The sequence below is a fragment of the Sceloporus undulatus genome, chromosome 6 (genome assembly GCF_019175285.1).
Source record: "Sceloporus undulatus isolate JIND9_A2432 ecotype Alabama chromosome 6, SceUnd_v1.1, whole genome shotgun sequence".
NCBI lineage: Eukaryota > Metazoa > Chordata > Lepidosauria > Squamata > Phrynosomatidae > Sceloporus > Sceloporus undulatus.
The window spans coordinates 91,334,557-91,350,958 of record NC_056527.1 but is presented as its reverse complement, the minus strand read 5'-3'; the positions used below and the strand labels follow the sequence as shown (position 1 = coordinate 91,350,958).

The following is a 16,402-nucleotide window of genomic DNA, read 5'->3' as shown; positions in this document are numbered from 1 at the left end:
TTATTATTATTATTATTATTATTATTATTATTATTATTATTATTATTATTATTATTATTATTATTATATAATGTATATACATATAAATGTAACAGCATATCAATAAGAGAGGTTCTAGCCCGATCCTCTCTCTGTTGTGTTAGTTTTCTCTTTTCAAAAATGTTTTAATGTAGGAACATCCATAAATGGTATCCTCTACCTTCACCTTGAAACGGTATAGTCCATTCCTAGGATTCTGTCACTTCATTACCACCCTATTGCATTTGGTGTTGGACCACAATTTGTGGGGTTTTTGCATTGTGTGAGATCACATCAACCTAAAACAAAGGTGCTCAGGCACAGATGGTCAAGGGTCCATATCTTCCCTGTTTCCCACCTCCTCAGAAGTCTTCACCTGCTCATTTATCACTTTCAGATTAAGGGGAAAATACTATTTTGTGATTCCAAAAAGGTGCACGATCTCCACAAATAGAGTTAAAATGGATAATCATCCCCCTGGAGGTTTTTGGGGATGCAGTTATCCATTCTGAGGTTGATTTTTTGTGGCATGGCTAAAAGACATAGGAGGATTCTCAGCCAGCCATATGTGGACCACACTATTCTCACTCCAGATCCAAAATCAATCACTAGGGCTCAGTACAATGTTTTGAGCAGACATTTTTCTACTTCCCAGGACCAAACCAAGATGTTTTGCTGCCTGGATTTATAGGGTTGCCAGAGTGAAATCTGAAGAGGGCTCCTGTACCTTTAAAGGTTGGATAGAAGTGGAAATTTTAGCAGATGTCATTTGTTACCTGGTTGCATGACAAGAGACATCTGCTGAAATTTCCCCATCTGCACAACCATTAAAGGTACAGGAGCTCACTCCAGTTTTCATTCAGCCAACCTTAAGCCTGAGGAAAAGTACAAAACACACATGCCTCCATCACCCATAAGGAAGACGAGTTGAGAGGTGGCTGACACTTGTCTCAACAGCGGAGATGGAACAGTATCCTGTGCTGCACTTCAAGGCAACTGGCTAGTCTTGAGTGTATAGTGCAGGTCTTGTGGCACATAAAAAGTACCACTCAACTTCATATGGCATCTGTCACCTGAGATGTCTCCATTCTGTCTCTTCATACATTCATCCCTGCTTCTTCTGCAGTCCAAAGCATAATAAAGCCATTTTTGTTCTTGTAAAAGAGATGCCTCAGAGTCCTCAGAGCCAGGTGAGGCATTAAGTAGGGCCCAGCGGAAATAGAGAGAAACATGGAACGTGAACTCAGAAAGCTCAGGGCTTTTAACTGGAGTATCTCTTGAGAGAATGGAAGAAGAACAAAAGAGGAAATGAGGCCAGCAGAGTGTGTGGATGGAAAGGAATTGGCCTTCCTGTGTAATACATTTTGTTTACTAAACTAGAGTAACTTTCGTAGAGCTCACTCTACCTTAGGGCAGAGTGAGGCAACTGTTTCAGATGGTAGATGCTGAGGGTGTATCTACACTGTAGAAATAATGTAGTTTGATACCACTTTACACTGTAGAAATAATGCAATTCGACACTACTTTAAGTGTTGTAGCTTCTTGCTATGGAATCCTGGGAGTTGTAGTTTTGAGAGGCACCAGCACTCTCAGAGAGAAGGCTGTAAAACTACAAATCCCAGGATTCTATAGGATGGAGCTATGGCACTTTATAGTGGTATCAAACTGCATTATTTCTACAGTGTAGATGCACCCTCAGGATCAACTACCTAAAGCAGTTGTCTCACTCTGCCTTATGGTAGGGTCAGCTCTACAAAGGTTACTCCTGTTTAATAAACAAAATGTACTTAACCCCCCCCCCCAAAAAAAACCATCCAGTTTGTAATGTATTGTAATGTGTTTTTAAGGGTCCATGGAGCCATGGCAGTTAAACTGGTGTCAAACTGCATTTTTCCTCTAGTGTAGATGCACCCTGGAATATGGCCAGGGCATTGTGTGGGCTACACAACCAAATTTTCATCCCCTAAACTAGCCTGCTGCCTTCAGGCATTGGACAGGATGCTATACTGTATTAGATAGTTTGAGCCTTAAAGAAAAGGAGTTACATCCTCTAATCTAGATATGTGAGTTGAGTTCAGGCTATGGTACATTAAGAAGGAAAACACCGAGGCTGGGGAAATATGCAAACATAAATTCACTGTGTGCCTGTTTATGTGGGGAATCAAAGATGCTTTTGGCATTGCTAGATGTGGAATGGTATCATCCATCAAGATCTCTGGAAGAGCCCAGCAGATCTCAGCAAATAATGTCATCAGTCTGCATTTGGTGGTAGGAACTTAGCCAGATGCTTCTCCAATGCCTCCTCCCCTGCTCACCAACATTTACTACAGAATGGCCATGGAGAATGGGACTATCTCAGCAAAATGAGGAGTTCTGGGGCGGTGAGAGGAGAGCTTTAGTGTAGTTCTTCCTCTGGAACTTTTACGCTGTGTTTGGAAAATGTAGGATTTTCTTCATACATATTAGAACTAAGCACAAATTAACCTCCTCCATCTGGAATGAGATTAAATGAGATCCAGAATGGCATAGAGGTTTGAGCGTTGGACAAAGACTCTGGAGACCAGAGTTTAAATCCCTGCTGAGCCATGGTAACTTTGGGCAAGTCATACTCTCCCAGATTTAGAGGAAGGGAGTGGCAAACTCCCTCAGAATACATTTTGCCAAGAAAACCCCATTATATGGTGGACTTAGGGTCACTATAAATTGGAAATTACTTCAAGGAAGACAATCTGGAATTGGCTGTCTTACCAGATCTCTGTTCTTTGGCTGGTCCAGCGCCTTCAATTGCTCATACTGCGTGGGGCTTTCATGTGCCCAGGCCTGTGCATAAAGGCACAGGAGATTGAGGAAGATGAGTTGCAGATGCAGGTTCATCCCTCTTGAAAGAGCTGTCTCTGGAGAAAGAGTAACTGGATAAGAGAAGAAAAAAGTCAGGAAAAGAACCATGTTGGTCTTCTGGAATCATGTCTGATCTGGCACCAAGCTGAAGATCATACTTGGTTCTGTGACCAGGAAGAGAAAAGCCCAACCTATCATTTGATCTGGGATTAATCCCCAAACATGCTCAGCTCTTTAAAGTACAATAAAATTTCTTGGCATGTCTACAATAACTTAACAGTGAGGGGAAAAACCTGCACCCTCTGCTGAATACAAGAAGACTGTTTTTTGGTAACTAGAATAGGTACAAAAGAATGCAACTTCCAAATAAGTTCTTTCTAATGTTTAGGTGGAATCTCTTTTCCTGTAGTTTGAATCCATTGCCCCATGCCCTGGTCTCTGGAGCAGCAGAAAATAAGCTTGCTCCATCCACAATATGACACCCCTCCAAATAGTTAAACATGGCTGTCATGTCACCTTTTAACCTTCTCTTCTCCAGGCTAAACATACTCAGCTTCCCAGGCTGGTCTTCACAGGCATGATTTCCAGACCTTTCACTATTTTGGTTGCCCTCCTCTAGATATGCTTCTCGGGACATGCTCCATACACATGACGCTTCACTGTTTTACTCTGCATACAGTTTCTGCTGTTTCCATAGTTATTTCCTACAACCACATTGTGTTGCATAAGGCCCCTTGGATTGACATTGTAAAGCAAGGGTATGGTACTTGCAGACCTCCAGATGTTGTTGGACTCTTCTGTCAGGTCTTACTAGACAGACCAGTAATCAGGTATGGTAGGGACTGTAGTCTATCAACATTTGAGAATTTCTGTCCTTGTGAAGCACTATGTACATTGATGATGTTATATCAGTAAACAATACTTTTCCATACTGGATTTAAACCATATTAAAATGTTACAACTACTGCTGCTATGACTGTTGTTTCCATTGATAGATATTGATATATGTAGCAATAAGAGATATTAAAATTAATAGGCTTGAAGTCTCATTGTTTAAAAATAGCTATTCCTAACTGAATCTCCAAATGTTTTGGACTACAGTTCCTATCAGCCTCAATTAACTTGACCATGGTAAACAATGAAGGGAACTGATGTCCAAAACATCTGGAAGACATTCAGGTTGGAAAAGTCAATGAAACTAAATTTATATTTTACAAAGCTGATTGTGCACAAGTTATTCTTCTGAAGTTTGTCAATCCCACAGTGCCTTTTAAAATATGCATGTTAGTTTTCCAGCCACGTTAGGGGAATCTGCTTAAGAAATCTTCCCACCCAAATCATTAATTTCTGCATTACTATGTATCCCCATGCCTAGAAGTTCAGGCTTCCTGGTGAGCTAACGCCCCATCAAATGACTGAATTCCTGAAAAAGATTCCTTACCTCTCCTGCTATATGTTTTCAGGATTCAAGCTTTAGGCAGTCTGGAACATGCAACTTTCTCCTCTTTTTATGTAGGTCTGTAGCTAGAGAGGGAGGGAGCAAAAAAAAAAAAAAAAAAAAAGCAATCACCACTCCTTACCTGGTAGCAAGTAGGTGGGCTGGCATTCAATTCACATTACTCTGGAAAAGGGTTAATTTTCTGTACATTTGGATGGCATGTTTTGCAACTTTTGTTCATGCCAGTCCTGTGACGCCATCTGTAGCCCTTCAACCCTATTCTTCTGACTTCTAAAACATACCCTTTTGTTTCCTTCATGTTCATGGCTAACCTTAAAGGAATACTAATGCATTTTCCTTATTTTTAAAAAGAAGGAGAAAACCAATCAAGATGGCACTTGAAGATATGAACCTTGAAGAGTTCTTGTTTGTGTAGGCTTGGAATGGTACACCTGCTAAGACCACAGGCTGCTTCTCTGCAAACAAAGCACCCTTAGCCCAGCCAGGAGGTGAAGCATTGTAGGAATGACAATTGAAGAGGAGCCTCTATGGGGTTATTTAAGCTCTTCTCCTGTGTCCTACGGCAGCACCCTCCATACTAGAGGCATTACTCAGATTCCCCAAGTAGTGGGGAGGCAGAGCAAGATGTTCCCAGATGACCCTTCCAAGGGATTCTGGGCAATCCTATGTGTGTGTGTGTGATTTGGCAGTTGCTATTTTAATTGCCTATAGTCCTCTAGAATAGGGGTGGGTAACCGATGGGCCACAAGTAGTCCTCCTAATCTCTGACCTTCCTGGTCCTTTGGGCATTCTCGTTACTGCCACTGCCTACAAACCACAGTTCTGGAATCAGCTGTATTAGGGTGGCAGTGTCCTGCCCAGCCTGGCTGAGGACTCAAGAGAGGAGTCTGCCTCTGAGCTTGAACCTGGCCCTAGCCCAGCATCCCGGCAGCAGAGCCTCATGATAATGTTGGCATTGAGGAGGAAGAGGCCAACTTACCTGTGCCTTCCTACAGCCAGAGGAGATCTGAAAGGGCGGGGATGCAGTGGTCTCAGAGGCTTTGTATGAGACACCATGCAATTAAGGAATAGCTGCACCAATGAGGACCAAAGATAAAAGCCTGGGAGGAACACCAGAATCTTTGTCAGAGGTTAACCGATTCCCATGGTGAAAGCACCTTGTTTCTGGCCTCTCTTCTTGATTTGGACCTGTGGATCTTGGACTGACCATTCTGTTTTGCTGGAAGCCTTAACCCTTTTGGACTTCTTGACTACCCTGACTGTTTGACCCTTTGCCTTGAATTTGGACTGATTATGGACCTTGCTTTTGGAATTCTGCCTTTTACTTTGTAAGTCTGCACAACACTTGCTTTATTACTACACATGTTGTGTTGCGCTATTTTGTTTTGCTTGCCTCTACCTTATTTTGGGTCCGTTATCAGCTGCTGGATGCTCTTCCAGACAGGCAGGGGTGAAATCTTTATTCCCTTTCCTTCTGTTAAGTTAAGGAGATACTTTCATGTGTATAAGGCTCTATGATGGAGGAATACTTTAGCATCCTAGTCTACCAGCACCATAAGGAGTTACTGCTGAATTTCCTGAGAGCCAGCATGATGTAGTGGATTGAGCACTGAACTATAACTCTGCAGACCAGGGTTTGAATCCCTGCTTGGCCATGTAATCCCACTGGGTGACCTTGGGCAAATCACACTCTCAGGCTCAGAGGAAAGCAATGTCAAACCCCCTCTGATGAAACTTGCCAAGGAAATCCCATGTTAGGGTCACCTTAGAGTCACCCTAAGTCGGAAAATGACTTGAAGGCGCACAACAACAAGCTGAATTTTCTTAAGTGTCAGCAAAATAGGACTTCCACTTAATTTCAGCAATTCCTGGTGGGTTCTGGGGTCCAAGGCAGGTGTTGTCCACCTCTATTCTAATGTTGCACTACACTGGAGGGGATTATAAGAAAGATGCCTTGCTTTTAAGCTGTGGCCCTAAGCAGCTGCTCGGGAAACTGTATGCTGATCTTCAGTGGCTATCCAGACATTCTTTGCAAAGAAGGAGATCCTACACAGTCTTTCTTATCAGATTATTTTTTATCTGCTGCTATGGCTGCTCCTAATAATGTATTACCTGCAGTTTGTCCACATGATTTTTGACCTTGCTACAGCAAATACACCATACTGTTGTATTTATAACAATATTTGAAAATGGCCAATATATTTTACTACTCCTCTTCCTGCTCCCCTCCATCTACCATCATCCAGAGACAGCTTCATCAGGCCTTGCCTGAAAGAAGAGCCCCCTCTCTCCATCTACCATCATCCAGAGGGAGAAGAGGGCAAGCCATGTGGCCTGGAGGGAATGAAAGGGCAGGCCCATCTCAATCAGGCTTAGTCTGAAGAAGAAGAAGAGCCCTCCCTCCATGGCATCTGTCATCATCCGGCCTAGGAGGAAGTGAAAAGGCAGGGCCAGCTCAATTGGGCCTGTCCTCGATTAAGAAGCAGAGCCCTCCCTCCAGTCCATCTGCCTTGGTCCAGGCTTCAGAGGGAGAGAAGAACTGCTGGACCTGATCCCCTTCCCCACCAAAATTCCCTTCTCCTTTTGTGTCATGTCTTTTTAGATTGTAAGCCTGAGGGCAGGGAACCATCTAATTAAAAAGATTGTATGTACAGTGCTGTGTAAATTTACAGCACTATAAAAATAAAGCAGGGATGGACAAGAATGTCCATGGAATTCTCAAAAACACTATGAAAGCAAAGCTGTAGCCATGTTGATTTGGAAAATCAGTATGCAAAGGGATCTTGCAGCATCTTTGAGACTAACAGAAAGAAGTTGGTGGCATACGCTTTTGTAGACTTGAGCCTATTTCCTACAAATACATTTGAGGAAGTAGGCTCAAGTTTATGAAAGATGCTACCAACCTCTCCTTCAGTTAGTCTCAAAGGTGCTTCAAGATTCCTTTGCACTATGAAAGCAAGACTGATATAATGAATATTGTGGATGTTCTGGTGAATACCAATGATTGTATTTTCAGTGTGTTGCACACTCTCACTGAAGAAGTTTGTCAACTGATGTTAGCTAGAGAATTCAATGTTTTGCAAACTTCAACTTTTTTTAAAAAATCATGTCTATAACTAAATATAGACTAGAAATGTTGAGTATCATAAGGATCTTGCCCAGTATGAGGTGGCAACTTAGTTCCTTGGGTTGGATGAGTGCTTCATTGACAGCATACTCTATTACTCTTCATTTAGGTAAATATGCTAACCTGCATGGTTTCTGCAGTTTACAAGATACAGGTTGCCTTTTCAAATAATAATAATAATAATAATAATAATAATACTTATTTATTTATACCGTGCTCTTCAGCCAAGGCTATCAGAAAGAAAGAAGAAAGTGTGAAGTACAAGAAACACTCAATAGGCTTCTCTTTTACCACAGAAGAGAATATATTTATACAAATATTAAATCAAAAATAATTACAAGGATCAGACATTTTTGTGTGAACAAAATATATACACACATATGTAAACTTGCCCATTTGTCATTTAAGGACCACAAGGCACTTAAAAGTTAAAAGACAGTCAGATTGAAGAAACTCTCCTTTCATAAAATAATAAGAATAAAAAAAGTTGGTATTATAGTTTCTTTGCATTTCTTTTTTGTACTAAGAACCCTGAAGGGGTATGAGTGCACTTTGGAAATCTGGTTTTTCACCTCTCTTCCACAAAGCCCATTGGGAAGAGGCTGGTCTCCCATTACTACCACAGCTTCCTCGCTCCCTGTTCAGTCTTTCCAACTAGGAAGCCCTAGAGGATCTGAGGGAGGGAATACTCCAGTGCTGGGTGGAAGACCCCAAACTCCATTTCAAGTTGGCCATAGTGCCATCTTCAGAGGATGATGTTATTTGAGCACGTTCCTCCCAACTCCAAACATTTTTTCTCCTCTTGGAAGGCTATCCTGTCAGAAAAGGGAGTCCTGCACAATGAATTCATGCCTAAAACTCTCAAAATTATCCCTCAGACCAGCCAATGAATCCTGTAACAACCACTGCAATCAATTTGGTATCTCTTCAGTCTTTCTCCTTGCAAGGAGAAGAAACTGTCTAGCCCTTTTTTTTGGTCTCAAGCTTCCACATGACCTAGTAGCTCAGGTGTGGGGAATCTATGGCCCTCCATAGCCCGTTGGACTATGATTCCCATCAGCTCCAGGCAACTGTAAAGAGGAAGAGGAGTTCAGTTAAACTACATCGGGAGGACTGTCAGTTGCCCTCCATAGGCTTTCAAATGCTTGAATGCTGCTTGGCTTACTTACAAAAGTCCTCTCTTAGGGCTGCGGGAGTGGAATAGAACTTTTACTCGGCTTGATTGCATAGGATGATGAACTTGTGGGGAAAGAGGAAGGCCAAGCTGGGATGCTGATGATATTAGGAAATGAGATGGATGAGAAAGCACCGATAACCTTCCAGCTCTAAAGCAGCAGACTCCCACCTCCTCCTCATACATTTCTGAGCTCAATTTGAGCCAGCTCTGGAGCAGTTGAATCATGAAGACCACTGATTCTTAAGAGCAGGTGTTGAGTTCCTGAGCACGTTCACTAATCACAATAATAAGCTAGGTTGCAAAGCTTCCAGGAGGTAGAGCTATATTTTCAGTTAAGCTTTACTCCTGAAGTCTTTCTAACAATTAGCATCTCGTCCTCTTGCCCCCCCCCCCAGTGCAATGGGGGACACTTAAATACGCATGCAAGAAAGTGCTGTGACAAGCTGGGTAGTATCAGGCCTGGATCACAGCACCAAGACAAGACCAGTCCAGTAGTAGGATCAATGGTCCAAATAGCTAATAAGAGTTTCTCTCCACAGGAAGTCTCTGTCACATGGATCTCCAATGGCCACGCTTCCTGGCAGAAGGGTAATACTTGAGAAATATCTTTGCAACTATCTCCAGTGTGTTACCAGTGGCCTTGGCTGGATACCGTTTCCCGTTGTAGATAAATCCCCTCTCCACCTGGAAGACGGCTTGGTTGAACTGGTTTTGGTGAAAAGGTGTCCCAGTGTTGAGGCATTCCACCAAGGTGGAAACAAAGAGGCTCCAGCGTACCCCATAATAGTCCAGCACCAAGCCTCCAAACTGTTTATTGGCATAGTCCAAGATGTTGCCACTGGGCCCCCAGAGGGTCAGCTGGTTGCGTGCGTTGAGGTCATACAGCTCTGCCTCTCTGTCACTGGTGGCAATCGCACGGGCAGCCTCCAGCCAGTGGCCTAGCAAAAAGCGCTGGTCACTGGACAGGAGATTGTCCAATTCTGGAAGGAGGTCATAGACCAACACACCACCAGTTGTCAGGAGGCGAGATAGTGAGTGACTCTGGAAAGCTTGTTTGATGTCCTGGTAATAGTCACTCACCAGCTGCTGCATGGCTTGGCGTGTTACATCCACCAAGTCGTAGGCAAAGGTGCTGCTTGTGCCAAGCTCTTTGGCTGAACTCAGCAGTAGCCGCCAAGCTTCATAGACCTCACTCTGGTTGTACCATAGTTCCATGTTCATCCGCAGAGAAGGACGGTGTACTAGTGGGCTGTGGTTGTGGTTGACACAAATACCCGAGCAATTGTAGACACTGTGCAGCAGCCTCTGCCAGGCCTCTGTTGCCTGCGCATTTGTGGTGCCATAGCGCTGCATGGCATATGCAGCCACCCACTGCTGAAGATTCACTGGCTCCTTACACCAACCCAGGTCTGTCATCAGCTCATATATCACATCGTTCTGTTCAATGCCTTCCGGGGTTAGGCCAATGCCCACCATGGTAGAGTTGAGAAAAGCTCTGGCCCTGAAAGGACCTTGGTTGATGCTATCCACTGTACCAAAAAGGCCATGGTTCCCACCAAAGTTGTGAAGCATGCACCAAATGAAGGGCTGCCCATAGAAGGACTCTGTCCATGAATAGACAGGCTTAGATTCAGCAAAGAGGTCCAGCACCACCATCCTTCCAAGAGGCACACCCTGCAGGAGGGCTCGGACTTGTGCTGGCTGCCAGAAATCAGGCTGGTGTTGGAAAAGCCACCCTTGCATAAGCCACAAGGCACTGGGATCAGCTGTGGGGAGAGATGTAGCTGATTGTTACTAGAGAAAACAGGATTAAACTAACATTGCTTACTTCTGTTTGCATACATCTAAAGCTTCTCAAATCTTCTACTTTTTTCATTCACAATCAATATTCAATATATACATAAATACTTTCTTGATTTTCTACTGGAAGAAAGCCTGGGGAATGTAGCTCCAAGTCTTCTATTAGAGATCTGATCTTCCAAAAGTACTTGTCTGAGACAGCTGGTGTGGTTTAGTGGTTTGTGTATCAGTCTATGATTCTGAAGACCAAGGTTTGACTCTGTGCTAAGCCATGGAAACCCACTGGGTGACCTTGGGCAAGTCATATTCTCCCAGCCTCAGAAAGCTGAAGCAACCCCCTCTGAAAAAAATCTTGCCACGAAAGCCCCTTGATAGCGGGGTTTGCCTCAGGGTTGCCATAAACTGGAAATAACTTGAAAGAACAAAATACTTGTACTACAATAAAAACCTATGCACGGTCTATAGCCCACCATTTAAACATAATCCAAGAGATTAATATGAATCGGTAAGAAATGGATTTGGCCTGAAGAGATCTCAGTTCAAATCTCCTATCAACCAAATAAGTTGGTGAACTTGAGCAACTCTTGGATGAGCATGTGTTCTGCTAAGGGATGTGTGTCTGGTCTTAATTAATTTATTAGGTAATTTATTAGTATGTCCCACCAATCTTCCAATGAGCTCAACGTGGTGTCCCCAATAAATAGAACAACCCTGTAAAGCAGATTAGGTAGGGAGAAAATGATCACACAGTGAATTTTATAGCTGAATGCAGATTAGTACCCAGATGTTCAAAATGTTCAAACCCATTTCAACACTTTAGCCCAGAAGTGGGAATCATGAGACCCTTCAAATGTTTCCAGACTTCAGTTCCTAGCACTCCTCACCACTGGCTACACTGGCTAAATAGTCTGGGGTTTGCAGGCCAACAACATCTGAAGCCCTCATCTGTACTGATGTGAACTTGTGTTCTAAACACCTCCTATACCCTGCCAGCTCTGACCCCTGCTCTAACAGGGAAGATCCATATGTTGTTGGTCTGCAGTTTTCGGTATCCCTCACCATTAAACATTGTAGCTGGGATCTCTCAAGACTGGTTTCTCAATATCTTAAGACTCTTCCTCAATTGTGAACTACTGTGCTAATCACTATGTCACACTGCCTCTCAGAAGACAGGGCTTTCTCAGTAGCAACACCCAGTGATACACCCTGGCTGTGAAATTCTTTCCCAGCAGAGGTTCAAATGCTTTCTTTACTGATGGTTTTTATACAGGCAATATGTTTTTATTTTGCTAGGCTTTTAAACTGTGTCTGGCATCCTGTTAAGCTGTTATGATGTCATAAACTAGACTCATTTTGATACTCACATTTATGATAGTGGCATCATTGTCATGACTGTAAATGCCCTGGAAATCTAACTTAAAATCTAGAGATGTTTAGCAGTGCTGGTGAGTGGAGAACTGAAAGATGATGTGTCCAGTCCCCTGCCACTGGTGAGCAGTGGTGCAATGAGGAGTTGTAATAGGACTTTGCATGGGTCCCTGGTTCTGTTTGTCACACTGCTGCTCACTGGTGGGATTGGGCACCCCGCTCACCAGTGCCACGGTGCACTGTCTCTCAGTGCAACTGCCTGGATTTTAAGGTAGGTTTTGGAGTCAGATATAATAATAATAATAATAATAATAATAATAATAATAATAATTCAACCAAAAGGCTATCCAAGCGGCTTACAAATTGTTAATTAGACATTTTCCTGCCCTCAGGCTTACAATAGTGATGACCTCATGGCTATGTGTCTGGATGCAGGATCTCAATTACTGTGCTGACTTTCCTGGTGGTTGTTCTTATTGTGTCTTCATACTGATCTTATTGCTTTTTATTACATCAGGATTATATTTGATTTCTGGGAACTGCCTTGTGGGCCTCTAGGGCAGCAGAAAGACAGTATCTTAATGTATCAAGAGATAAAATATGGACCAAGATCACCAATACTTGAAATTTCACAGCTTTTTTAAGCCACAATTTGAAATCCTGTAGTAGGCACTCCAGAGCTTGGGAAAGTTACTTTTTTTGAAGTTCAGCTTCCAGAATCCTCTACCAACACAAAGCAGTGACCATGCTGCCTGGAGGATTCTGGAAGCTATAGTCCAAAAAGTAACTTTTCTGAGCTCTGTGACTCCTCAGTGGTAGAAAAGCTGTCTACCACTGCTCTTCCAATTTATGACTACTCCAGATGGCAAATAATCCCTGTAAATATTGGGCTGTTATGTTCCTGGGTGGAATGCCTTGTTCCTGCACCTGCATCCAGTCATGCTATAAATATACTGGGGTTTCATGTACTACTGGAGGTATGGTGAGTTTTGGTGTGTGAGAGGTTTACTTTCCTCTTCATCCTCTCCCTGCTGCATGTCCAATGCAATTCCCAGAGGTATAAGAGGAAAGAAGACAAGGGATCCTGATGTAGGAAGCTGATATAAGGATTCTAGGATATTTTTTTAAACCCACCTCCTGTCCTGGGTTTTAAGCCATGGCTGATTCTGGAAATTCTGGAAGAATAACAGACTATAAACCTGGACAGGAGCAATATCATTTGGATATTTTTTCAATCCCTGATCACTACAGGTACAACTCCTGAAGCTTTTCAGCACCCCAGATGAACCCACAGCTATGAGCTAAAGGTTTATAGGTTAAAGATGACTGGAGGAGAATTGGCAGAAGGGCAATGATGAGACAAGAGGACTTGTTGAGTCCTACCTCCTGTCATGGAGCGGAAGACAGCTGCGCTGACCTTGGAGAGGTAGTCAGGATCTGAGGAGAGTGGACGCATCTCGTTGAAAGTGTCAGCACTATACACATGATCTGTACCAAACTCCTTGATCAGTTCCTTTAAGAAGAGAGTCCCAATGACCTGGAACATGGGATCTTCAGGTGATAAAAGATATGCACAGGAGAAAGTGCAGTCAAAGTGACTCCAACTCCCCAGCCGCGTGACATTGATCCGTGGGAAAACTCTACAACATGGGGGGGGGGGAAAGAAATCCAGAAAAACACTGCTGCATTAACTGATAATTCACATTTATGGTCTGCAAATAGCAATAGCAGCTTCATTTATATACCGCTTCATACTGCCTAAGCAGTCTCTATGCAGTTTACAACTGTATTCTCAACCCCAGTTTAGATGGATCAATAATCTGACCTTTTATAAGGCAGCTTGCTATCTCCCACCCAACCCACTTTTACCCTTACCTGAAGCAATGACACCATTTACCTTAAAATGCCACGGGGAATGTGCCCAGAGAAGGCTGGCAGTACTGTCAACATTCCCAACGTCCGCATTCTCTCCAGGATCCTGTACTGGGAAGACAAAGAGAACAGGATGGAGCAGGATAATGAGGCTTTCAGAAGAATCTGTTTTGTGTCTTGATTAGTAACATCCAGAAAAGGCCAGTATTTTAGGAAGAGTGTTGCAAACATAAATTGAAAACAACTTGAAGACATACAACAACAACCCAAATATCCCTAGAGCCAGACCCAAAATGCTAGCCAGCATGTGGGGACTGTCATGGTGAGAACCTGAACTTAAAACATGTTGCTATGTGCTGTCAAGTCAGCTTCAACTTACAGGGCCTTTTACTGGCATGTTGCACCAGTGTTTGCCACCTCCAAGTGGACTGAGACCATGGTGAAGTTTTCCACCCAAACTGACCTGGGCCAGGCCTAGTGATAGGCAGAGTGTGGCAACTGTTTTATTGGGCAGCTGCTGGGGGGACAAAGTTAAGTATTTTCCTCCACTCTCTAAATTGGCCTGCGATGTTTAGGTGTTGCAGAAGACCGTGTCCCATTGCTAGCATGGAAGCAAAGTTCTAGTGCCAACCCAGTTGGCTTCTGCACATGGAATGGAGAGAATGTCAACTTGCACTTTGCCTCAAAAAGCAAAATGCCATGGGAGAGCCTTAATACACTGATATACTGAAAGAAAACACAAGGTTAGAACTAAAAAAGGATTGGGAAGAAACAGGGTATTTCAATTGCCAGAGTACTGGCCTAGGGAACCATTACTGAGTTCAGGCCCAGGTACCTGCAGGTAGAGTTGTTTTAGATGCCACGAGAGAGGCAGAGGCCCTGCCCAAGTGTGCAGGTTTCCCATCCGGTTCCAAGCCAGAAAAGCAGGGCCAGTGAAATACTCATCAATTTCTGACTGATTCAGACCCAGAGACAAATACACCTGGAAAGAGAGCAAGGAGGTATTGAAGCTTAATTGCCAGGAGCTGTTTTGGAGAAAAAGTTTGCCTTAAACCATGGTGTAAGTAGCCATGATCATAATATAGTAAATAAGATATTATGTACCCTACCCGCTGCCAGATGGCTTCCTGCCCAGTGAATGCCAATGCCATGTTGATGCCATGGAGTGCCATCCAGTCAATCTCCCGTTCCCAGCGGTCCCAATTCCACCACACATATGAATAACTCTGGGTGCAGACATTCTGATAGAAGCGGAACCTCGGGGGGAAAATAAATACAAATGTAAAATACTTGCCTGTTTCCACCTTTGGCAGTGGGTGCCTTGGCTCACTTAATCAAGACATTGGAGCCATTTCTTGTCTACACACTCTTCCTCCAAAATACCCAATCATTCTCTACTTGAGTGTAATATCTACACTGCAGATATTATTGTTTTTGTTGGTTATACTTTTACTCTGCTTTTTCTCCAGTGAACACAAGACAGCATACATGGTTCTCCTTCTCCCTACTTTATTCTCACAATAGCCTTCAAGTCATTTCTGACTTATGGTGACCCTAAAGCAAACCTATCATGGGGATTTCTTGACAAGATTTGTTCAGAGGTTTGCCATTCATTGACTTCCTATGAGTCTGAGACCATGAGACGTGCCCAAGGTTACCCAGTGGGTTTCATGGCTGAGCTGGGAAGCGAACCCTGGTCTCCAGAGTTGTTTCTAAATGCATCTCTCTAAACTGCAATTCGCAGGATTCCACAAGATAGCACCATGGCCAATAAAGTGGAATCATAGTGCTATCACTGGATATTGTGAAAGGGCCATTTGTCTCCAGTTAGCAATTTTTGTCTCCAGAGCAGGAACTGAGAGAAGATAGATCTTCTTTACATGGTTTAGTAGCTCCTTCATTTAATGTTAATTCCTCTTATTGTTGTTGAGCTCCTTCCAGTAATATTTTACTTATCATGGAGTGGGTGATTCTTGGCAAGATTTGTTCGGGAGGATTGCCCTTTCCTTCCTCTAAAGCTGAAGGAGAATCGCTTGCTTCTTCTGAAGCTGAAGGAGTATGACTCCAGATCATCCAGGGGGTTTCCATGGCCAAGTGGAAATTCAAACCATGCACTCCCAGAATGTATTCCAACACTCAAACCACCCTGGCTCCCTCTTAGTTTTCTACGCAGCTGGAAAGATCTTTTCAGTTTCTGGTGAAACATCATGGCATGATACTCACATCCTTTCAGCTGTCTAGAAAACTTTTCAAGGCCTTTGCTAAAGACTGTCTTAGTGTGTACATAGGAAAAACGTAAAATATGGTTTGCTTTTGAAAGCACAGCATATATTTTGTGTGCAGTTAGCAGTACTGTATACAGTTTTTAAAAATGATTAATGAAACTAAAATGCAGAGGAAGGGTTCTGTTCAACTTTTCCATTCATATGTTTATCTTGCCATCCGCAAAAGACTGAGGGACACAAATGGCAAGACCATGAATCAGGAGGGACGACTGTAGATCATTTTAGCACTATTTCCCATGCTATGGGATCCTGGGGATTGTAGTTTGGTGAGGCACTAGACTAGAGCTTTCTGGTTGATAATTCTAAATACTCATACCTAAACTGCAAATCCCAGAAGATGGCAATTAAAGTGGAACCACTGTGCTATAAATGGGTTCAGTTGCTACTCAGCCACTAACCTTGACCCAGTCATCCATCTGTCAGGCTGACCTACCTACAGGGTTGTTGTGCAGATAAAA

The 16,402-nt window shown here is 43.2% G+C and overlaps 1 protein-coding gene and 1 long non-coding RNA gene across 2 annotated transcripts in view; both read right to left on the bottom strand.

Moving 5' to 3' along the window:
• LOC121934828 overlaps window positions 1-4,386 on the bottom strand; it is an 8,273-nt gene extending 3,887 nt beyond the window's left edge. Inside the window, exons 1-2 of the long non-coding RNA XR_006104683.1 lie at window positions 4,298-4,386; window positions 2,767-2,927 (exon numbers count right to left, since the gene is read on the bottom strand). This is a non-coding gene — a long non-coding RNA (uncharacterized LOC121934828). The remainder of the gene's footprint in view (window positions 1-2,766; window positions 2,928-4,297) is intronic.
• Window positions 4,387-7,622: 3,236 nt separating this feature from the next.
• NAGLU (N-acetyl-alpha-glucosaminidase) overlaps window positions 7,623-16,402 on the bottom strand; it is an 11,695-nt gene continuing 2,915 nt past the window's right edge. Inside the window, exons 2-6 of the mRNA XM_042475073.1 lie at window positions 14,769-14,916; window positions 14,495-14,641; window positions 13,685-13,770; window positions 13,171-13,427; window positions 7,623-10,385 (exon numbers count right to left, since the gene is read on the bottom strand). Of these exons, the coding sequence (XP_042331007.1) occupies window positions 9,169-10,385; window positions 13,171-13,427; window positions 13,685-13,770; window positions 14,495-14,641; window positions 14,769-14,916 (1,855 nt within the window). The 3' untranslated portion in view covers window positions 7,623-9,168. The remainder of the gene's footprint in view (window positions 10,386-13,170; window positions 13,428-13,684; window positions 13,771-14,494; window positions 14,642-14,768; window positions 14,917-16,402) is intronic.